This window comes from Tachyglossus aculeatus, chromosome 4 (genome assembly GCF_015852505.1).
Source record: "Tachyglossus aculeatus isolate mTacAcu1 chromosome 4, mTacAcu1.pri, whole genome shotgun sequence".
NCBI classification, from domain to species: domain Eukaryota; kingdom Metazoa; phylum Chordata; class Mammalia; order Monotremata; family Tachyglossidae; genus Tachyglossus; species Tachyglossus aculeatus.
In genome coordinates this window covers 5568683-5592334 of record NC_052069.1, presented here as the reverse complement: position 1 = coordinate 5592334, position 23652 = coordinate 5568683, and the positions used below count along the sequence as shown (strand labels likewise).

The 23652-nt window shown below is 45.7% G+C and overlaps 1 protein-coding gene across 2 annotated transcripts in view; it reads left to right on the top strand.

Moving 5' to 3' along the window:
* The window catches only part of SH3TC1 (SH3 domain and tetratricopeptide repeats 1), a 111039-nt gene that overhangs the window by 78896 nt on the left and 8491 nt on the right, over positions 1-23652 (top strand). For both annotated transcript variants that reach the window (XM_038745937.1, XM_038745938.1), the window contains 4 exons: positions 1271-1451; positions 11094-11244; positions 15607-15729; positions 19434-19584. In XM_038745937.1, the coding sequence (XP_038601865.1) occupies positions 1271-1451; positions 11094-11244; positions 15607-15729; positions 19434-19584 (606 nt within the window). The remainder of the gene's footprint in view (positions 1-1270; positions 1452-11093; positions 11245-15606; positions 15730-19433; positions 19585-23652) is intronic.

The following is a 23652-nucleotide window of genomic DNA, read 5'->3' as shown; positions in this document are numbered from 1 at the left end:
AGCTGACTATTGGCGGAGCCGGGATTTGAGCCCATGACCTCTGACTCCAAAGCCCGGGCTCTTTCCACTGAGCCACGCTGCTTCTCCTAAGGGACCGATCTCTCATCCTCTCCCGACTGGATTACTGCATCAGCGTCTTGTCTGATCTCCCATCCTCCTGTCTCTCCCCACTTCAATCTATACTTCACGCTGCTGCCCGGATCATCTTTGTGCAGAAACGCTCTGGGCATGTTACTCCCATCCTCAAAAATTCCAGTGGCTACCAACCAACCTATGCATCAGGCAAAAACTCCTCACTCTCGGCTTCAAGGCTGTCCATCATCTCGCCCCCTCCTACGTCACCTCCCTTCTTTCCTTCTCCAGCCCAGCCCACACCTTCTGCTCCTCTGCCGCCGCTAACCTCCTCACTGGGCCTCCTTCTTGCCTGTCCCGCTGTCGACCCCCAGCCCACATCCTCCCCCTGGCCTGGAATGCCCTCCCTCCGCACATCTGCCAAGCTAGCTCTCTTCCTCCCTTCAAATCCCTACTGAGAGCTCACCTCTTCCAGGAGGCCTTCCCAGACTGAGCCCCCTCCTTCCTCTCCCTCTTCTCCCCCCCCCCCGTTACCTCCTTCCCCTTCCCACAGAACCTGTATATACGTATATATGTTTGTACATATTTATTACTCTATTTATTTTGCTAGTACATACTTATTCTATTTATTTTATTTTGTTAATATGTTTTGTTTAGTTGTCTGTCTCCCCCTTCTGGACTGTGAGTCCATTGTTGGGTAGGGACTGTCTGTGTATGTTGCCAACTTGTACTTCCCAAGTGCTTAGTACAGTGCACTGTACACAGTAAACGCTCAATAAATACGATTGAATGAATGAATGACCATATCCCTTAGGATTCATTCATTCATTCATTCATTCAATCGAATTTGAGTGCTTACTGTGTGCAGATTCATTCATTCATTCATTCAATCATATTTATTGAGTGCTTACTGTGTGCAGAGCACTGTACTAAGCACTTGGAAAGTACAAGTCTGCAACATATAGAGACAGTCCCTACCAAACGACGGGCTCACAGTCTAGAAGGGGGGAGACTGACAACAAAAGAAGTAGACAGGCATCAGTAGCATAATAATAGCAGGAGACTGTAAGCTAATTGTGGGAGGGAATGTTTGCTTATTGTTCTCTTGACCTCTCCCAAGCGTTTAGTCCAGTGCTCTGCACATAGTAAGTGCTCAGTAAATAGTATTGACTGACTGACTCTGTTTTTCTCCCCCCAGGCCAACTCCAAGCTCTCCGTCGCCTCTGCCACTTCTACAGTGTCCTGTCTCCCAACGAAGCCCAGTGTCTCATCTACAACGAGTGTCAGCTGGCCCTGGCCAGGAAGACGTCCAATAAGGAGCTGGAGGGGCAGCTATTGGAAACCATCAGTCAGCTTTACCTCTCCTTAGGCACTGAAAGGTGAGAAGCGCGGAATCCATCGCAAGGCCTGGTGGATGGAGGCCGGCCTTGGGAGTCCAAAAGGCCTGGGTTCTAATTCTGGCTCTGCCATTTGTCTGCTGTGTGACCTTAGGCAAGTCACATCACTTCTCTGAGCCTCAGTTCCCTCATCTATCAAATGGGGATGAAGACTGTGAGCCCCACATGGGACAACCTGATTACCTTGACTCTACCCCAGAGTTTAGGACAGTGCTTGACGCATAGTAAGTGCTTAAGAAATACAGTCATCATTATCATCAACAGGAAATGTGTTCAACATGATTAACTTCTGTCTATCCCAGTGCTTAGGACAGTGTTTGGCACCGCGTATGCACTAAACACATACCATAATCAATGCGTCCAGTCTACCCCAGTGCTTAATATAGTCCCTGGTGTGTGGTAAGCACTTAAAAACTATTGAAAAAGAAAAGAATGGGTTGAGTTTGTCAGCTAGCAGGGCCTGAAGCGGTGAGCCCAAACTCTCTGAAGGAGGTTGTGAGGCCTAATGATAAAAGCAGAGAGCTGGGAGTCAGGATACCTGGGTTCTATTCCTGTCTCTGCCACTGCCAGGCAAGTCACTTCATCTCTGTGGACCTCAGTTGCCTTGTCTGTAAAATGGACGTAAGATGCCAGCTCTCCCTACCTCTTAAATTGTGAATCCTATTTGGGAGAGTCTTTTTGATCTCAATCAATAGTATTCATCGAACTCATCCTCTAAACACATAGATGCCCATCCTCTCTCTGATAATTAATAATAATAATAATAATGATGGTATTTGTTAAGCGCTTACTATGTGCAAAGCACTGTTCTAAGTGCTGGGGAGATACAAGGTGATCAGGTTGTCCCACGTGGGGCTCACAGTCTTAATCCCCATTTTACAGATGAGGTAACTGAGGCCCAGAGAAGTTAAGTGACTTGCCCACAGTCACACAGCTGACAAGTGGTGGAGTCGGGATTTGAACCCATGACCTCTGACTCCAAAGCCTGTGCCCTTTCCACGGAGCCACGCTGCTTCTCTAATTGGTGTTTGGTGTTTGTTAAGTGCTTACTATGTGCCAAGCACTGTTCTAAGCACTGGGGTTGATACAAGGTAATCAGCTGGGGCTCACAATCTTAATCCATTTTACAGATGAGGTAACTGAGGTACAGAGAAGTGAAGTGGCTCGCCCTAGGTGTCACAGCGGAAAAGTGGAGGTGCCGGAATTAGAATCCATGACCTCTGACTCCCAAGCCCGGGCTCTTTTCACTGATCCACATAGATGATGACTCTTCCCACCTTCCAAGCCTTATTGAAGGCCCATCTCCTCCAAGAAGCCTTCCCTGACTAAACCTCCCTTTCCCCTTCTCCCACTCTCTTCTGCGTCACCCTGACTTGCTCCCTTTATCCATTCCCCTCCCAGCCCTACACCACTTATCTCCCTATCTGCAACTTATTTATTTCTATTAATGTCTGCCTCCTCCTCTCTAGACTGTCAGTTCATTGTGGGCAGGGAATATCTGTTATATTGTTCTATTGTACTCCCCTAAGCACTTAGTACGGTGCTCTGCACATGGTAAGTGCTCAATGAATATGATTGATTCCCCACAGCATTTACGTACACGTCTTTATAATCAGTCACTTGATCTACCTGTAATTTATTTTAATGTCTGTCTCTACTGCTACAATGGAAGCTCCTGGAAGGCAGGGATTGATTATTTTACTCCCTTAAGGGCTTTGAACAGTGCTCTGCACACAGCAAGTGGTTAATAAACCTCCCTGATTCTTGAGTACCTACAGAGCTCTGCGCTATACTAAACGCTTGGGAGAATATGATCAAATAAGTAGATCCAGTAGGGTTCTCTCTGTGAATGTCCTCAAGTAAGTGCTTAATAGATGCTATCATCATCATTATTATTAGGCCTTCCCAGACTGAGCCCCCCTTTTCGTCTCCTCCTCCCCATCCCCCCTGCCCTACCTCCTTCCCCTCCCCACAGCACTTGTATATATTTGTACAGATTTATTACTCTATTTTACTTGTACGTATTTACTATTCTATTTATTTTGTTAATGATGTGCATTTAGCTGTAATTCTACTTGTTCTGATGATTCTGACACCTATCTATGTTTTGTTTTGTTGTCTGTCTCCCCTTTCTAGAGGTAACTGAGGCCCAGAGCAGTGAAGTGACTCGCCCAAAGTCACACAGCCGACAAGTCCCATCCCCCCTGCCTTACCTCCTTCCCCTCCCCTCAGCACCTGCATATATGTATACATGTTTGTACATATTTATTACTCTATTTATTTATTTAATTTTGTTAATATGTTTTGTTTTGTTGTCTGTCTCCCCCTTCTAGACTGTGATCCCGCTGTTGGGTAGGGACCATCTCTATATGTTGCCAACTTGTACTTCCCAAGCGCTTAGTACAGTGCTCTGCACACAGTAAGTGCTCAATAAATACGATTGAATGAATGAATGAATGAATGCGAGCCCGTTGTCGGGTAGGGACCGTCTCTATATGTTGCCAACTTGTACTTCCCAAGCGCTTAGTACAGTGCTCTGCACACAGTAAACGCTCAATGAATACGATGGAATGAATGAGTTTCAGATCACTAAAGGCACCTGGACTATGATCCATCAATCATATTTATTGAGCGTTTACTATGTGAATTAACAGTAATAAATGTGGTATTTGTTATGCCCCTACTAGGTTTCAGGCAGTGCCTGTCACTGTTTTAAACACTGGGGTAACTAGAAGGTAATTGGGTTGGGCACAGTCCTTGTCCCACAGAGACCCACACACAGATTCATTCATTCAATCATATTTATTTAGCGTTTACTGTGTGCAGAGCACTGTACTAAGCACTTGGGAAGTACAAGTTGGCAACATCTAGAGACGGTCCCTCCCCAACAACCAGCTCACAGCCTAGAAGGGGGAGACAGGCAACAAAACAAACATGTGGACAGGAACAAAGAGAATTAAAGCTAAATTCATTCAATCATATTTACTGAGTGCTTACTGTGTGCAGAGCACTGTACTAAGTGCTTGCACTGTACTAAATGCACATCATTAAAAAAATAGAATAGTAAATATGTACAAGTAAAATAAATAGAGTAGTTAATCTGTACAAACATACAGGTGCTGTGGGGAGGGGAAGGAGGCAGGGCGGTGGGGTGGGGAGGCGGAAAGGAAAAGGGGGTTCAGTGTGGGAAGGCCTCTTGGAGGAGGTGAGCTCTCAGTAGGGCTTTGAAGGGAGGAAGAGAGCTAGCTTGGCAGATGTGTGGAGGGAGGGAGGGAGAAGCAGCTTGGCTCAGTGGAAAGTGCATGGGCTTTGGAGTCAGAGGTCATGGGTTCCAATCCTGACTCTGCCACATGTCTGCTGTGTGACCTTGGGCAAGTCACTTAGCTTCTCTGAGCCTCAGTTCCCTCATCTGTAAAATGGGGATTAAGACTGTGAGCCCCACCTTGTATCCCCTCCCAGTGCTTAGAACAGTGCTTTGCACCTTGTACACACTTAACAAATGCCATCATCATTATTATTCCAGGCCAGGGGGAGGACGTGGGCCAGGGGTCGATGGCAGGAAAGGAAGAAGGAGGCCCAGTGAGGAGGTTAGCAGCGGCAGAGGAGCGGAGGGTGCGGGCTGGGATGGAGAAGGAGAGAAGGGAGGGAAGGGAGGAGGGGGCGAGGGGTTGGACAGCCTTGAAGCCCAGGGTGAGGAGTTTCTGCTTCATGCATAGGTTGACGATTGGGAGAACTGAGGCTCAGAGAAGTGAAGTGACTTCCTCACTGTCCCACAGGAGAAAAGTGGAGGAGCCAGAATTAGAACCCACGATCTTCTGAATCCCAGGCCTGGTCTTTATCCACTAGGCCACGCTGCTTCTCTGTAATTATGGTATTTAAGTGTTTATTAAGTGGCAGGCACTGGGGTAGATACAAGCAAATCACGTTGGGCACAGTCCCTGTTCCACATGGGGCTCCCAGTCTCAATCCCCATTTTACAGATGAAATAACTGAGGCACGGAGAAGTGAAGTGACTTGCCCAAGGTCACCCAGCAGACAAGCGGCAGAGCTGAAATTAGAACCCATGATCTGACTCCGAGGCCCCGGCTGTAGACACTGAACTAGGCACTTGGGAGAGAACAATACAACAGAGGTAGTAGACACATTCCCTGTACACAAGGAGCATATGGTCTAGACGGGGAGAGAGACAGAAAAAGAAAGGAAGGAAGAAAGAAAGGGAGAAAGGAAGGAAAAGAGAAAGGAAGGAAGAGAGAGAAAGGGAAAGAGAGAAAGAAAAAAGACAGAGAAAGAGAGAAGGAAAGAGAGAAGAGAAGGAGAGAAAGAGAGAAGGGAAGGAGAGAAAGAGAGAGAGAAAGAGAGAGAGAGAAAGAGAGAAAGAGAGAAAGAAAGAAAGAAAGAAAGAGAAAGAGAAAGAAAGTAAGAAAGAGAAGGAAAGAGAAAGAAAGAAAGAAAAAGAAAGAAAGAAGGAAAGAAAGAAAGAAAGAAAGAAAGAAAGAAAGAAAGAAAGAAAGAAAGAAGGAAAGAAGGAAAGAATTAAATTACAGATCTGGGCCTCTAAGTGCTGTGCGGCTAAGGGAGGGGGGGTGAATAAAAGGTGAAAATCCAAGTGTAATTTTCATATCATCCTTGAATGAGGAAGCAGTGCTGCCTAGTGGCTAGAGCCTGGGCCTGGTACTCAGAAGGACTGGGGTTCAAATCCCAGCTCAGTCACGTGTCAGCTGTCTGACCTTGGGCCAGTCACTTCACTTCTCTGTGCCTCAATCACCTCATCTGTAAAATAAGGATGAAGACTGTGAGCCCCATGTGGGACATGATGAGCCTGTAGTAATAATAATAATAATAATGTAGGTATTTGCTAAGCGCTTACTATAATGATAATAATAATAATGATAGCATTTATTAAGTGCTTACTATGTGCCAAGCACTGTTCTAAGTGCTGGGGTAGATACATGGTGATCAGGTTGTTCCACGTGGGGCTCACAGCCTTCATCCCCATTTGACATATGAGGTAACTGAGGCCCAGAGAAGTTAAGTGACTTGTCCAAGGTCACACAGCTGACAAGTGGCAGAGCCGGGATTAGAATCCATGATCTCTGACTCCCAAGAGCCCGGGCTCTTTCCACTAAGCCACGCTGCTTGTATCTACTCCAGCATTTAGTACAGGGCCTGGCACACAGTAGGCGCATAACAAATCAATCAATCAATCAATTGCATTTATTGAGCACTTACTGTGTGCAGAGCACTGTACTAAGCGCTTGGGAAGTACAGGTTGGCAACATATAGAGACAGTCCCTACCCAACAGTGGGCTCACAGTCTCAAAAGTGGGCTCACAGTCTAAAATATCATTAAAAAAATTAATTTAATCACCAGAAATCGAATAGCTCCTTGCAATAAAGGGAAGTTATCAACCTGCACTTAGAGGAGGGGATTTTATCTCCTGCAGACAAGAGGCCTTTCTTCTGCCCAGAAATGCAAATACCTCATTAATCAATTGCACTTATTCATTCATTCATTCGTTCATTCATCCAATTGTATTTATTGAGCGCTTACTGTGTGCAGAGCACTGTACTAAGCGCTTGGGAGGTACAAGTCGGCCGCTTACTATTTCGGCCGATTACTATGTCACCCGCTTACTATGTGCAAGGCACTGTACTAAGCGTTTGGGAGAGCACAGAACAACAGAGTTAGCAGATACATTCCCTGCTCAGAATGAGTTTACAGTCTAGAGAGGGTTCCCCCACCTCTAGACTGTAAGCTGGTTGTGGGCAGGGATTGTTTCTATTTGTTGCTGTATTGTACTTTCCAAGCACTTAGTACAGTGCTCTGCACACAGTAAGCGTTCCATAAATATGACTGAATGAATGAATAAATGGTGAACCTCATAATCATCATCAATCGTATTTATTGAGCGCTTACTATGTGCAGAGCACTGTACTAAGCGCTTGGGAAGTACAAATTGGCAACATATAGAGACAGTCCCTACCCAACAGTGGGCTCACAGTCTAGAAGGGGGAGACAGAGAACAAAACAAAACATAGTAACAGAATAAAATAGATAGAATAAAAATGTACAAGTAAAATAGAGTAATAAGTACGTACAAACATATATACATATATACAGGTACTGTGGGGAAGGGAAGGAGGTAAGGCGGGGGGGATGGAGAGGGGGAGGAGGGGGATACGAGACAATTGGGTTGGATTCAGTTTCTGACCCACATAGAGCTCACAGTATTAATCCCCACCTTGCAGTTGGGGTAACTGAGGCACAGAGAAGTGAAGTAACCTCCCAAAGAGCTCACTGCAAACCAGTGGCAGAGCCAGGATTCGGCCCATGTTCTATCTGCTATGCTGTGCTATTTCTCCCCTTCGCTCGGGCCATGAAATCAGGGGGCCAACCAAAGAGTACTAAAGGAAGTAGATTTTCCCAAAGGAAATTATGTGGACTGCGTTAATAAATTCCCAACATCCATATATTAAAAAACAGTAATGATAATTTTAAAAACCCAACACAATATAGTTACCGGACCAAAGGGTAATGAAAATGTAGGTCACTAAGATTTCGGATTAGGTTTTTTGGTGAGTGCATTTGAAAACGTTTCATCCTCTTCAGCAATAAGGCATTTTGGGCTAATTTAACCATCAGCTATTATTGATGCTAAGTAGAACTGCCATTATCTATTCTAAAAATAATTTGTACAGAGGAGCAGTGTGGTCTAGTGGGTAGTGCATGTGCTTGGGAGTCACAAGGACCTGGGTTCTAATCCCGCCTCTGCCAGTTGTCTGCTGTCTGACCTTGGGTAAGTCACTCCACCTCTCCGGGACTCAGCTCCCCATCTGCAAAATGGGGATGGAGAAGTGAGCCCCTCGTGGGACAGGGACTGTGTCCAACCTGATTAGCCTGTATCTAGAGAAGCAGTGTGGCTCAGTGGAAAGAGCACAGGCTGAGTCGTCAGAGGTCATGGGTTCTAATCCCGGCTCCGCCACTTGTCAGCTGTGTGACCTTGGGCAAGTCACTTCACTTCTCTGGACCTCAGTTTCCTCATCTGGAAAATGGGGACCAAGACTGTGAGCCCCATGTGGGACAACCTTGATTACCCTGTATCCCCCCCCAGGGTTTAGAACAGTGCTTGGCACATAGAAAGCAGTTAACAAATACCAATATTATTATTATTATTGTTATTATTATTATTATCATTATTATTGCCCCAGCACTTAGAACAGTGTTGGGCACGTAGTAAGCATTTAACAAATACCACACTAGTAATAATAATAATATTTGATGAGTGTTTAACGTGTGCCAAGCACTGTTCTAAACACTGGGGAGGTTACAAGGTGATCAGGTTGCCCCACAGGGGGCTCATAGTCTTCATCCCCATTTTCCAGATGAGGGAACTGAGGCCAGAGAAGTGAAGTGACTTGCCCAAAGTCACACAGCTGACGATTAGCAGAGCAGGGATTTGAACCCTTGACCTCTGACTCCAAAGCTCAGGCTCTTACCACTGAGCCACGCTGCTTCTCATTTGAGAGCTTTCCTAGGTTTTCTAGAGTGTAAGCTCATTTAGGGCAGGGAACATGTCGACCCACGCTCTTGCACTGTACTTTCCGAAGCGCTTAGTTCAGTGTTGTGTACAATGAACACCATCGATATGATGAGACAAAATTAGTCTGTGTACCCTGCCATCTTCACAAGGGATGTGGCAATCCTCAATAACCTGAACAGATAATTGTGGTATTTGAGCACTTGCCAAGCGCCAAACACTGTTCTAAGCGCTGGGGTAGATACAAGTTAATCAAGGTTAATCTTTTAGACTGTGAGCCCACTGTTGGGTAGGGACTGTCTCTATATGTTGCCAATTTGTACTTCCCAAGCGCTTAGTACAGTGCTCTGCACACAGTAAGCGCTCAATAAATACGATTGATGATGATGAAGGTGGACACAGTCCCTGTCCCACGTGGGGCTCACAGTCTTAGTCTAACCCCCTCACTGGGCCTCGTTCTCGCCTGTCCCGCCATCGACCCCCGGCCCCCCGTCCTCCCCCTGGCCTGGAATGCCCTCCCTCCCTCCGCACATCATCATCATCATCATCAATCGCATTTATTGAGCGCTTACTGTGTGCAGAGCACTGTACTAAGCGCTTGGGAAGTACAAGTTGGCAACATATAGAGACAGTCCCTACCCAACAGTGGGCTCACAGTCTAAAAGGGGGAGACAGAACAAAACCAAACATACTAACAAAATAAAATAAATAGAATAGATAGGTACAAGTAAAATAAATAAATAAATAAATAAATAAATAAATAGAGTAACAAATATGTACAAACATATATGCATATATACAGGTGCAGTGGGGAAGGGAAGGAGGTAAGATGGGGGGATGGAGAGGGGGGCGAGGGGGAGAGGAAGGAAGGGGCTCAGTCTGGGAAGGCCTCCTGGAGTAGGTGAGCTCTCAGTAGGGCCAAACATCCACCAAACTTGCTCTCTTCCTCCCTTCAAAGCCCTACTGAGAGCTCACCTCCTCCAGGAGGCCTTCCCACACTGAGCCCCCTTTGTCCTCTCTCCTCCGCATCCCCCCCGTCCTCCCTCCTTCCCCTTCCCACAGCACCTGTATATATGTCCGTACAGATTTATTACTCTATTTATTTTACTTGTATTCATTTTATTCATTCTATTCCTTTTATTTTGTTAATATGTGTTGTTCTGTTGTCTGTCTCCCGGATTTTGGATTCAGAGATCATGGGTTCAAATCTCAGCTCCACCAATTGTCAGCTGTGTGACTTTGGGCAAGTCACTTCACTTCTCTGGGCCTCAGTTATCTCATCTGTAAAATGGGGATGAAGACTGTTAGCCCCCCGTGGGACAACCTGATCACCTTGTAACCTTCCCAGCAATTAGAACAGTGCTTTGCACATAGTAAGCGCTTAATAAATGCCATTATTATTATTATTACTATAATACAGGTGGTAGACATGGTCCCTGCCCACAACAAGCTTACAGTCTTATTGTGTTGGATCTGTACCCTATAAGTACTTGATATTAGCCCCCGAAAAGCAGAGTTTTAATAATTTGGGAAGCAGCACTGCCTAGTGTTAAGAGCATTTTGAAGACCGGAGTTCTACTCCTACCTCTGCCACCAGCCTGCTGTGTGGCCATGGCCCAGTTACTTAACCTCTCTAGCCCTTCTTTTCCTCATCTGCAGAATGGGGATAAGAAAGCGAGCCTCATAGGCGTTCGATCTGATAAACCTTGGATCTACCCCGGTGCTTAGCAGAGAGCAAATACTGGATAAATGTCCTAATTGTGGCATAGTGGCTAGAGCCCGGGCCTGAGCGTCTGAAGGTCATGGGTTCTAATCTCGGATCTGCCACTTGTCTGCTGTGTGACCTTGGGCAAATCACTTCTCCGTGCCCCAGTTACCTCATCTGTAAAATGGGGGTTGAGACTGTGAGCCCCACATGGGACAAAGGGACCATGTCCCATCTGATTTTCTTGTGTCCACCCCAGCGCTTAGTACAGTGCTTGACAAATAATGAACACTTAACAAATACTATTATTATTATTACTGTTATTATTACAACTATTGCAAGTATAGATATTTTAGACACATGTAACCGCTCTCTTTTCAGGGCTTACAGATCTGCTCTTGAGTATACCAAACGAAGTCTGGGAATATTTATAGACCTTCAGAAGAAGGAAAAGGAAGCATACGCATGGCTTCAGGCTGGGAAGATCTATTATATTCTGAGACAGAACGAATTAGTAGATTTGTACATTCAGGTATGTTGACTTTACCTATCAATCAATCGATGGGATTTACTGAGCACTTACTGTGTGCAGAGCACTGCATTTGGGAGCGCACAGTACAACAGAATTAGCGAACATGGTTCCCTACCATAACGGGCTTACATTCTAGAGGGGGAGGCATTATTAAAGATCAATAATATATAGCATCTCATTGAAAGATCTGTACATAAGCATGTTAGCTACGGATGGCTGAGGTCACAGCCATGGGAGCTGTGTGGAGAATGACTGTGGATAGGGTGAGAGAGAATAAATATTTTGTTCGTAGAAGGGGTTGTTCATCATATTTATTACTCTATTTATTTTACTTGTACATATCTATTCTATTTATTTTATTTTGTTAGTATGCTTGGTTTTGTTCTCTGTCTCCCCCTTTTAGACTGTGAGCCCACTGTTGGGTAGGGACTGTCTCTATATGTTGCCAACTTGTACTTCCCAAGCGCTTAGTACAGTGCTCTGCACACAGTAAGCGCTCAAATACGATTGATTGATTGATCTGCAGCTTTGACCATTCAAACCAACAGAGCTCTGTCAGTCGATCTTATTTGTTGAGCGATTGCTGTGTGCAGAGCATTGTACTAAGCGCTTGGGAGAGTACAATACAACAATAATCACACATTCCCTCACCACAGTGAGCTCTCCCCAGGCGGAATCCAGACAAGGGGACTGTACCTCTTGCAGGTTTTTCCTAGAGAAGCTGGGATTTCTCTTGTTCTCTTCCCACGGGCCTCTGGAGCCAGGTTCCACTCAACTACAATGTGGGATGGGAAGGAGCCAAGATGGGAAAAAAAAAAAAAGCCAAGCTCTTTTTCCATTATTATCTGAAGCTCAACTTTTCTCTTCCAATCCTGCCCTGACTTAAAAATGATAATAGTAATAATAACTATGGTATTTGTTAAGCACTTACTATATGCCAAGCACTGTTCTAAGCACTGGAGTAGATATGTGATAATCAAGTTGTCCCATGTGGGGCTCACAGACCATTTTAAAGATGGAGTAACTGTGGCGCAGAGAGGTTGTGACTTGCCCAAGGTCACACAGCAGACTAGTGGCAGAGCAGGATTAGAACCCACATCCTCTGACTCCCATGCCCCAGGTTCTTAATAATAATAATGATGGTATTTGTTAAACGCTTACTATATGCCAAGCACTGTTCTAAGCGCTGGGGTAGATTCAAGGTGATCAGGTTGTTCCACACGGGGCTCACAGTCTTAATCTGTGTGGCTCAGTGGAAAGAGCCCGGGCTTGGGAGCCAGAGGTCATGGGTTCTAATGCCGGCTCCGCCACTTGTCAGCTTTGAGCAAGTCACTTAACTTCTCTGGGCCTCAGTGACCTCATCTGTTAAATGGGGATTAAGACTGTGAGCCCCACGTGGGACAGCCTGCTGACCTTGTATCCCCCCCACCCGCCCAGAATTTAGAAGAGTGCTTCACACAAAGAAAGCGCTTAACAAATCCCATCATTATTGTGATTAATCCCCATTTTACAGATGAGATAACTGAGGCACAGAGAAGTTAAGGGCTCTTGCCACTAGGCCATGCTGCTTGGCATTTTGAGTCTCATTCCCCTCACCATTATCCAACTACACTTCCATGCTCCCTCCCCTCACCCTCTGACTTCCTCTTGAAGGACACTTTGGCCAACAATTTAACAGACAAGAGGGTCTTCTCTTCTAGGCTTATCATGGTGCCATTGTCTATTTTAAGATTTCAGATGTAAGGTTGGTCAAACTTTGTGTCTAGCTGCCACTGAAAACTGAGATTCTTGGATGATGCTGGCCTCTGATCTCGTTGCTCATAGAATGTGTATTACCCAGAAGAGGAAAACAATATAGATACACTCCATGAATCAGTAGCTATTTTATGTCTGGAGCTGGCTCTATTCATGGCGATATAGATCTCACCTTGCAGATTCTGTGCCTATTTCAGTTCTTTCCTAGAAAAGCTGGGATTTCATTCATTCAATCGTATTTATTGAGCACTTACTGTGTGCAGAGCACTGTGTTAAGCGCTTGGGAAGTACAAGTTGCCAACATATAGAGATGGTCTCTACCCAACAACAGGCTCACAGTCTAGAAGAATGTAGGATGGGAAAAATTCTATTTATAAAAATTAAAAAGAGGCAAACCAAGGATTTCTCTTAATGGTAGTGATGGCATTTGTTAAGCACTTACTGTGTTTCAGGAACTGTACTAAGCACTGGGGTGGGTACAAGCAAATCAGGTTGGACACAGTCCCTGTACCTCATAGGGCTCACAGTCTTGATCCCCATTTTACAGATGAGGTAACTGAGGCCCAGAGAAGTGAAGTGACTTGCCCAAGGTCCCACAGCAGACAAGTTCCACAGCCGGGCCCATACTCTTTCCATTAGGCCTTGCTGCTTTTCACAATAATTATGGTATTTGTTAAGCACTTACTATATGTGCTCTGCACACAGTAAGCGCTCAATAAATATGATTGATTGATTGATGTGCCAGGCACTGTACTAAACGCTGGGGTGGGTACAAATAAATTGGGTTGGAACACAGTCCCTGTCCCACGTGGGGCTCACAGTCTTATGAGAGTCTTATGAGAAGCAGTGTGGCTCAATGGAAAGAGCAAGGGCTTGGGATTCAGAGGTCATGGGTTCAAATCCCGGCTCCACCGCTTGTCAGCTGTGTGACTTTGGGCAAGTCACTTAACTTCTCTGTGCCTCAGTTACCTCATCTGTAAAATGGGGATTAAGATTGTGAGCCCCACATGGGCCAACTTGATCACCTTGTATTTTCCCCAGCGCTTGGAACAGTGCTCTGCACATTAGTAAGCACTTAACAAATACCAAAATTATTATTATTATTATCCCCATTTTACAGATGAGGGAAGTGAGGCCCAGAGAAGTGACGTGACTTGCCCTAGGTCACATGGCAGAAAAGTGGCAGAGCTGGGATTAGAATCCATGACCTTCTGGATCCCAGGCCCGGGATCTATCCACTTCGCCTCGTTGCTTCCCTTGTTGTGTTCCCGTAGGGCTCTGGGGCCAGGTTCCTACCAACTAGAATGTAGGATGGGAATGAGTCAAGTCAAAAAAGCCAAGCCAAGGATTTCTCTTTCGGCCATTCACTCATTCAATCGTACTTATTGAGCACTTACTGTGTGCAGAGCAGTGTACTAAGTGCTTGGAAAGTACAATTCAGCAACAGATAGAGACAATCCCTGCCCACAACAGGCTCACAGTCTAGAAGGGAGGAGATCTGTTCTGTTCCCGGAGGCCTCAGGGCCCAGGTCGTATCCAACTAGAAGGTAGGATGGGAGAGGACAACAGAAAGAAAACCCAACCCCTATCCTCAAGGAGATTATACTCTAATGGGGAAGAAAAACACAGCGCTCTTTTAGGCAGGAGGAAATAAGACAGTGGAAAGATGGACGGGGAAGCAGCGTGGCTTAGTGGCTAGAGACCGGGCATGACAGTCAGAAGGACCTGTGTTCTAATCCTGCCTCCACCACATAGCTCTCTGCATACAGTGCTCTGCACACAGTAAGTGCTCAATAAATACGATTGAATATCTGCCGTGGGATCCTGGAGAAGTCACTTCACTTTCCTGTGCCTCAGTTCCCTCATCTGTAAAATGGGGATTAAGAGTGTGAGCCCCATGTGAGACAGGGACCATGTCCAACCCAATTTTCTTGTATCTACCCTAATGCTTAGTACAGTGCCTGGCACAAAGCACTTAACAAAGACTACTATTATTATTATTATTATTATTATTGTTGTTGTTGTTGTTGTTATTAATGTTATTGTTATTAATAACACTGTTTGGCACATAATAAGCACTTATCAAGTATTATTATTATTATATTAATGCCTGTTTACTTGTTCTGATGTGTATATATCTATAATTCTATTTATTTATATTGATGCTATTGATGCCACTTTACTTGTTTTGATGTCTGTCTCCCCGCTTCTAGATTACGAGCCCACTGTGGACAGGGATTGTCTCTTTGTTGCTGACTTGTACGATCCAAGCACTTCTTATAGTGCTCCATACACAGTAAACGCTCAATAAATTCATTCAATCATATTAACTGAGCTCTTACTGTGTTCAGAGCACCGTCATAAGTGCTTGGAAAGTACAATAAATATGACTGAATGAGTGAATAAACAAATTAACAGGAGTTTAAATCAAAGTAGGCGGCGGCGGCGGCGGGGACAGAACATCTCCAAGGGTTGTGAGGGCTGAAGTGCCGGTTGAAAGGCCGGGATTTTGGGAGAGACTTTGGGGAAGCTAAAGGGGAAGGTTCACGGGCTGGGAGTCTCTGAGCTCCTGGGTTTTCCGCACTGAGAGAAGATCTCTCCTTTCAGGTGGCACAAGAAGCGGCTCTGTACACGGGCGATCCCGAGACGGGGGCACGGCTGTTCGAGGCGGCCGGAGACATCTTCTTCAACGGCCCTTGGGAGAGAGAAAAGGCCGTGTCATTCTACAGGGTCAGTCGTTGCCTCGTGTTAATGGTGTGGGGGGATTTGTTCAGCGCTCACTCTGTGCCCAGCATTCTGCTAAGCACTGGGCCAGATTATCATTCTTACTATTATTATTATTGTACTTGTTAAGCACTTGATATGTGCCAAGCGCTGTTCTAAGCGCTAGGTTAGATACAAGTTAATCAGGTGGGACACAGACCCTGTGTGACATGGGGCTCACCCTCTGAATCTCCATTTTACAGTTGAGGGAACTGAGGCCCAGAGAATAATAATCATTCATTACCAAGAACCTCGTTCTCGCCTGTCCCACCATCGACCCCCGGCCCACATCCTCCCCCTGTCCTGGAATGGCCTCCCTCTGCCCATCCGCCAAGCTAGCTCTCTTCCTCCCTTCAAAGCCCTACTGAGAGCTCACCTCCTCCAGGAGGCCTTCCCAGACTGAGCCCCCTCCTTCTTCTCCCCCTCCTCCCCCTCCCCATCCACCCCGCCTTACCTCCTTCCCCTCCCCACAGCACCTGTATATACATTTGTACATATTTATTATTCTATTTTACTTGTACATATTTGCTATTCTATTTATTTTATTTTTTTAATATGTTTTGTTTTGTTGTCTGTCTCCCCCTTCTAGATTGTGAGCCCGCTGTTGGGTAAGGACCGTCTCTATATGTTGCCAACTTGTACTTCCCAAGCACTTAGTACAGTGCTCTGCACACAGTAAGCACTCAATAAAAATGATTGAATGAATTTACGGTATTTGTTAAGCACTTACTATGTGCCAGGCACTGTACTAAGCGCGGGGGTGGATGAGATCAAATCGGGTTGGACACAGTCCCCGTCCCACGTGGGGCTCACAGTCTCCATCCCCATTTTACAGATGAGGGAACTGAGGCACAGAAAAGTGAAGTGATGTCACACAGCAGACAGATGGTGGAGTCAGGATTAGAACTCATGACCTTCTGACTCCCAGGCCTGGGCTCTAGCCACTAAACCACGCTGCTTCTCTATGAGATATAATAATAATAATAATAATAATAATGGCATTTATTAAGCGCTTACTATGTGCAAAGCACTGTTCTAAGTGCTGGGGAGGTTACAAGGTGATCAGGTTGTCCCACGGGGGGCTCACAGTCTTAATCCCCATTTTACAGATGAGGGAACTGAGGCACAGAGAAGTGAAGTGACTTGCCTAAAGTCACACAGCTGACAATTGGCAGAGTCGGGATTTGAACCCATGATCCCGACTCCAAAGCCCGTGCTCTTTCTACTGAGCCACACTGCTTCTCTATGATATGAGAGAATCAGGTTGGACACAGACCCCCATCCCACGGGGGACTCACGGTCTCAGTGGGAGAGAGAACGGGGATCGAACCCCCATTTTACAGACAAGAAGACTGAGACCCAGAGAACTTGTGATCGGCCCAAGGTCACACAGCAGGCTTGTGGCAGATCTTGGATTAAAATCTGGGACCTTCCATTCCCAATTCCGTGCTCTTTCCACTAGGCTACTCTGCCTCCCCTATTACCCTGTTTAAGAACAGGTTTTGGGGTTTTTATTTTTTTTTAATGGCATTCATTAAAATGAGGCCCTGAACTAAGCACTGGGGTAGATATAAGATAAGATATATCTCTTATATAAAATATAAGAGAAGCAGTGTGGCTCAATGGAAAGAGCATGGGCTTGGGAGCCAAAGGTCACGGGTTCTAATCCTGACTCTGCCACTTGTCAGCTGTGTGACTTTGGGAAAGTCACTTCTTCTCTGGGCCTCAATTCCCTCATCTGTCAAATGGGGATTAAAACTGTGAGCCCCACATGGGACAACCTGGTCACCCAGTGCTTAGAACAGTGCTTCACACATAGTAAGCGCTTAACAAATGCCATTGTTGTTATTATTATATAAACTATTCCAGTTGGAGACAGTACCTGTCCCACATGGGTCTCAGAATATTAATCCCCATTTTACAGCTGAGGTAACGGAGGCACAGAGAAGTTAAGTGATTTGCCCAAGGTCACACAAAAGACATGTGGCAGAGCCAGGATTAGAACCCACATCCGCTGACTCCAAGGTCCACACTTTCATTCATTCATTCAATCGTATTTATTGAGCGCTTACTGTGTGCAGAGCACTGGACTAAGCACTTGAGAAGTACAAGTTGGCAACATATAGATATGGTCCCTACCCAACAGCGGGCTCACAGTCTGGAAGGGGGAGACAGACAACAAAACAAAACATATTAATAAAATAAAATGAATAGAATAAATAAGTACAAGTAAAATAAATAAAGAGTAATAAATATGTACATACATATATACACACTTCTTCCACTAGGCCCATACTGCTTCCCTGAGTCCCCACAGGGGATGAATCAGTCTGCTGGGTGACCTTGGGCAATTCACTTCACTTCTCAGTTCCTCAGTTACCTCAGCTGTAAAATGGGGATTAAGACTGTGAGCCCCACGTGGGACTTGACCTGTGTCCAACCTAATTAGCTTTTCAGTCATTTATTCGGTTGTTCATTCACTCATTCATTCATTCAATCGTATTTATTGAGCGCTTACTGTGTGCAGAGCACTGGACTAAGCACTTGGGAAGTACAAGTTGGCAACATATAGAGACGGCCACTACCTAACAGCGGGCTCACAGTCTAGAAGGGGGAGACAGACAACAAAACGAAACGTATTAACAAAATAAAATAAATAGAATAAATATGTACAAATAAAATAGAGTAATAAATACGTACAAACATATATACATATATAGAGGTGTTGTGGAGGAGGAAGGAGGTAAGGCAGGGAGGATGGGGAGGGCGAGGAGGGGGCTCAGTGTGGGAAGGCCTCCTGGAGGAGGTGAGCTCTCAGTAGGGCTATGAAGGGAGGACGAGAGCTAGCTTGGCGAATGTGCAGAGGGAGGGCATTCCAATCAATCAATCAATCAATTGTATTTATTGAGTGCTTACTGTATGCAGAGCACTGTACTAAGTGCTTGGGAAGTACAAGTTGGCAACATCTAGAGACAGTCCCTACCCAACAATGGGCTCACAGTCTAAAACGGGGAGACAGAGAATGAAACCAAACATACTAACAGAATAAAATAAATAGAATAGATATATACAAGTAAAATAAATAGAGTAATAAATATGTACAAACACATATACATATATACAGGTGCTGTGGGGAAGGGAAGGAGGTAAGATGGGGAGATGGAGAGGGAGACGAGGGGGAGAGGAAGGGGAATGCCTTACCTCCTTCCCCTCCCCACAGCACCTGTATATATGTATATATGTTTGTACATATTTATCACTCTATTTTATTTGTACATATTCTATTTATTTTATTTTGAGCGCTTACTGTGTGCACAGCATTGCGCGCATTTAGCTTTAATTCTATTTGTTCTGACGACTTGATACCTATCCCCATGTTTTGTTTTGTTCTCTGTCTCCCCCTTCTAGACCGTGAGCCCACTGTTGGGTAGGGACTGTCTCTATATGTTGCCAACTTGTACTTCCCAAGCACTTAGTACAGTGCTCTGCACACAGTAAGCGCTCAATAAATACGATTGAATGAATGAAAGTAGTGTTACGAGTCAGCCCTCTGTTCCCAGAAAGAGGGGTAGTTGGGAAGACTCAACTACCAACGTGCTGATCCATTTATCTGTAAGGGACGGGGCTTTTGAGCCTCTCTGCCAACAGGCTGTGTCTGCAAATTGTTTCAGGACAAGGCTCTGCCGCTGGTCGTGGGGATCGGAGACAGAGAGGCCGAGCTGCGGCTCTGCAACAAACTGGTGGAACTGTTGCTTTCCCTGAAGGCTCATGGGGAATGCCTGGAATTCGCCCAAACATCTCTGGCCCTCAGCGTGAGCCTGGGTAAGTACCAAGACCAGACGTGGCCCTGCTACCAATCAATCTGCGCATCAGGCAGAAACTCCTCACCCTGGGCTTCAAGGCTGTCCATCCCCTCGCCCCCTCCTACCTCACCTCCTTTCTCTCCTTCTACAGCCCAGTCCGCACCCTCCGTTCTTCCACCGCTCACCTCCTCACCGTACCTCGCTCTCGCCTGTCCCGCCATCGACCCCCGGCCCACGTCCTCCCCCGGGCCTGGAATGCCCCCAATCCCTCTGCCCATCCACCAAGCTAGCTCTCTTCCTCCCTTCAAGGCCCTATTGAGAGCTTACCTCCTCCAGGAGGCCTTCCCAGATTGAGCCCCTTCCTTCCTCTCCCCCTCATCCCCCTCTCCATCCCCCCCATCTTACCTCCTTCCCTTCCCCACAGCACCTGTATATATGTATATATGTTTGTACATATTTATTACTCTATTTTACTTGTACATATCTATTCTATTTATTTTATTTTGTTAGTATGTTTGGTTTTGTTCTCTGTCTCCCCCTTTTAGACTGTGAGTCCACTGTTGGGTAGGGACCGTCTCTATATGTTGCCAATTTGTACTTCCCAAGCGCTTAGTACAGTGCTCTGCACACAGTAAGCGCTCAATAAATACGATTGATGATGATGATGATGATCCGTTAGAAGAGCAGCGTGTCCTCAGGCACAGAAAAAACCCAGGCCTTGGTGTTCTCATCCCGCCTCCGACTCCTCTCTGCTGGGTGACCTTGGGTGAGGCGCTTCTCTGGGCCTCGGTTCCCTCATCTGTCAAATAATCATGATAATAATAATTGTGGTATCTGTTAAACGGCTACAATGTGCCACACACTGTACTAAGTGCTAGGGTAGATAAGTGGGTTGGACACAGTCCCCGTCCCACATAGGGCTGGGTAGGGACCGTCTCTATAGGTTGCCAATTTGTGCTTCCCAAGCACTTAGTACAGTGCTCTGCACTCAGTAAGCACTCCATAAATTCATTCATTCATTCAATCATATTTATTGTAAAATGGGGATGAAGACTGTGAGCCCCACGTGGGACAACCTGATTACCTTGTATCTACCCCAGCACTTAGAACAGTGCTTGGCACATAGTAAGCACTTAACAAATGCCATTATTATTAAGTGCTTAGTACAGTGCTCTGCACATAGTAAGCTCTCAATAAATACGATTGATGATTTATTGAGTGCTTACTGTACTGTACTAAGCGCTTGGGAAGTACAGCTACAATACAAATGCAATAAATATGATTGAATGAACAGGGCTCACAGGCTTAATCCCCACTTTGCAGATGAGGGAACTGAGGCCCACAGAAGCGAAGTGACTTGCCCAAGGTCATACAGCAGATAAGTGGTGGAGCTGGAATTCGAACCCAGGTCCTTCTGACTCTCAGGCCTGGACTCCAGGCTCTAAGCCTCTGTCCTCTCAAATGGGGATTAAGGCTTGGAGCCCCATGTGGGACAGGGACTGTGTCCAAACCATAATGACTTGTATCCACTACGGAGCTTAGAACAGTTCTTGGCCCATAGTAAGCGCTTAACAAGGACCATTATTACTATTCTTATTGTATAATCAATAGGATTCCAGGACTTCCTCTGAACTAAGCGCTTGGCAGACAAAAACGGGCAGTAGACACAATCCCTGCCTCAAGGAGTTTACAGCCTTATCAGGAAAATGCAGAAGGATATTTTGGGGTTGAGAGATTTAAAACAGAACTTCCTGAGCACCTAAATGCTCTTCTATTTAGCAGTTGGGAGAGTGTAGTAGGATTAGGAGGCATAATCCCTGCCCACAAGGAGCTTCCAGTTTAGAGGAGATTGACATTCATTCATTCAATCATATTTATTGAGCGCTTACTGTGTGCAGAGCACTGGACTAAGCACTTGGGAAGTACAAATCAGCGACATATAAAGACAGTCCCTACCCAACAACGGGCTCACAGTCTAAAAGGGGGAGACAGACAACAAAACAAAACATGTGGACGGGTGTCAATGCCATCAGAATAAATAGAATTATAGCTATTTAAATCACCGAGGAGTTGAGGAAGAAGTGCCCCATGACATCACTTGGATTAGAAAGCAATGGGAAGATGAGGGGGGCTGTCTTCCCCTAATACAGATCTGGTCTGATAGACTGCAAGAAGTGCAATAATAATAATAATAATAATGGCATTTGTTAAGCGTTTAATAATAATAATAATGATGGTATTTGTTAAGAGCTTACGATGTGCAAAGCCCTTTTCTAAGCACTGGGGTAGATACAAGGTGATCAGGATGTCCCACGTGGGGCTCACAGTCTTAGTCCCCATTTTTACAGATGAGGTAACTGAGGCACAGAGAAGTTACGTGACTTGCCCAAAGTCACACAGCTGACAAGTGATGGAGCCGGGATTCGAACCCATGACCTCTGACTCCAAAGCCCATGCTCTTTCCACTAAGCCACACTGCTTACTATGTGCAAAGCACTGTTCTAAGCACTGGGGAGGCTACAAGGTGATGAGGTCGTCCCATGTGGGGCTTACAGTCTTCATCCCCATTTTACAGAGGAGGTAACTGAGGCACAGAGAAGTGAAGTGACTTACCCAAAGTCACACAGCTGACAAGTGGTGAAGCTGGGATTTGAACCCATGACCTCTGACTCCAAAGCCCGGGCTTTTTCCATTGAGCCACACTGCTTCGGCATTTGTTAAGCACTTACTTTGTGCCAGACACTGTACTAAGCGCTGGGGTGGGGACTGTTTCTATATGTTGCCAACTTGTACTTCCCAAGAGCTTAGTACAGTGCTCTGCACACAGTAAGTGCTCAATAAACACAATTGATGATGAAGTTGGACACAGTCCCTGTCCCACGAGGGGCTCAGTCTTATGCCCATTTACAGATGAGGGAACTGAGGCCCAGAGAAGTGAAGTGACTTGCCCAAGATTGGCCTGGGGGCATTTGGTGGAGGAGGAAATTCATGAGCAGGTGCGGAATGTTGGTTTGGATGGTTCAGTATCCCACTTTCCTGTGTCAGAGGCCCCTTATAATAATAATAATATTAATTAATAATAATGTGGCTTTAGTGAGAGGGAGTGTGAGTCCGAAGGACCTGGTTTCTAATCCCAGCTCCTCCACTTATCTGCTGTGTGGTCTTGGGGAAGTCACTTCACTTCCCTGTGCCTCAGTTCCCTCATCTGTAAAATGGGAAGATGAGGGGGGCTGTCTTCCCCTAATACAGATCTGTAAAATGTAATTAATCAGTTAAGATTGAGCCCCATGTGGGACAGGGACTGTGTCCAAACCGATTACCTTGTATCTACCCTAGTGCTTGGTACAGTGCCTGGCACCTAGTAAGTGCTCAACACCCATTATTATTATTATTATTATTATTATTATTATTATTATTATTATTATTATTATTATTCTGCCACTATAGTAGCCATTGGAAAAGAGACAAGTTTATCAGATTGGGCACAGTCTCTGTCCCACATGGGGCTCACAGTTTAAGTAGGAGAGACAACAGGCACTGAATCCCCATTTTATAGATTCATTCATCCATTAAATCATATTTATTGAGCACTTACTGTGTGCAGAGCACTGTACTAAGCGCTTGGAAAGTAAAATTCGGGAACAGATAGAGACAACCCCTACCCAACAACAGGCTCTCAGTCGAGAAGAAACCAAGTGACTTGCCCGAGGTCACTCAGCTAGCAAGTGGCAGAGTCAGGATTAGAACCCAGGTCCTCTGACTCCCTCATTCATTCAATCGTATTTATTGAGCGCTTACTGTGTGCAGAGCACTGTACTAAGCGCTTGGGAAGTGCAAGTTGGCAACATATAGAGACGGTCCCTCCCCCAACCCCGTCAGGGCTGGGTTCTTTCCACTGGGCCTCCAGACGCCGCCTTGGGAAGCAGCGGGCCTGAACCCAGGCCTCGGAGTCCCAGACTGAGCCCCCTTTTTCCTCTCTTCCTCCCCATCCCCCCGACCCTACTTCCTTCCCCTCCCCACAACACCTGTCTATATGTCTGTACAGATTTATTACTCTATTTATTTTCCTTGTACATATTTACTATTC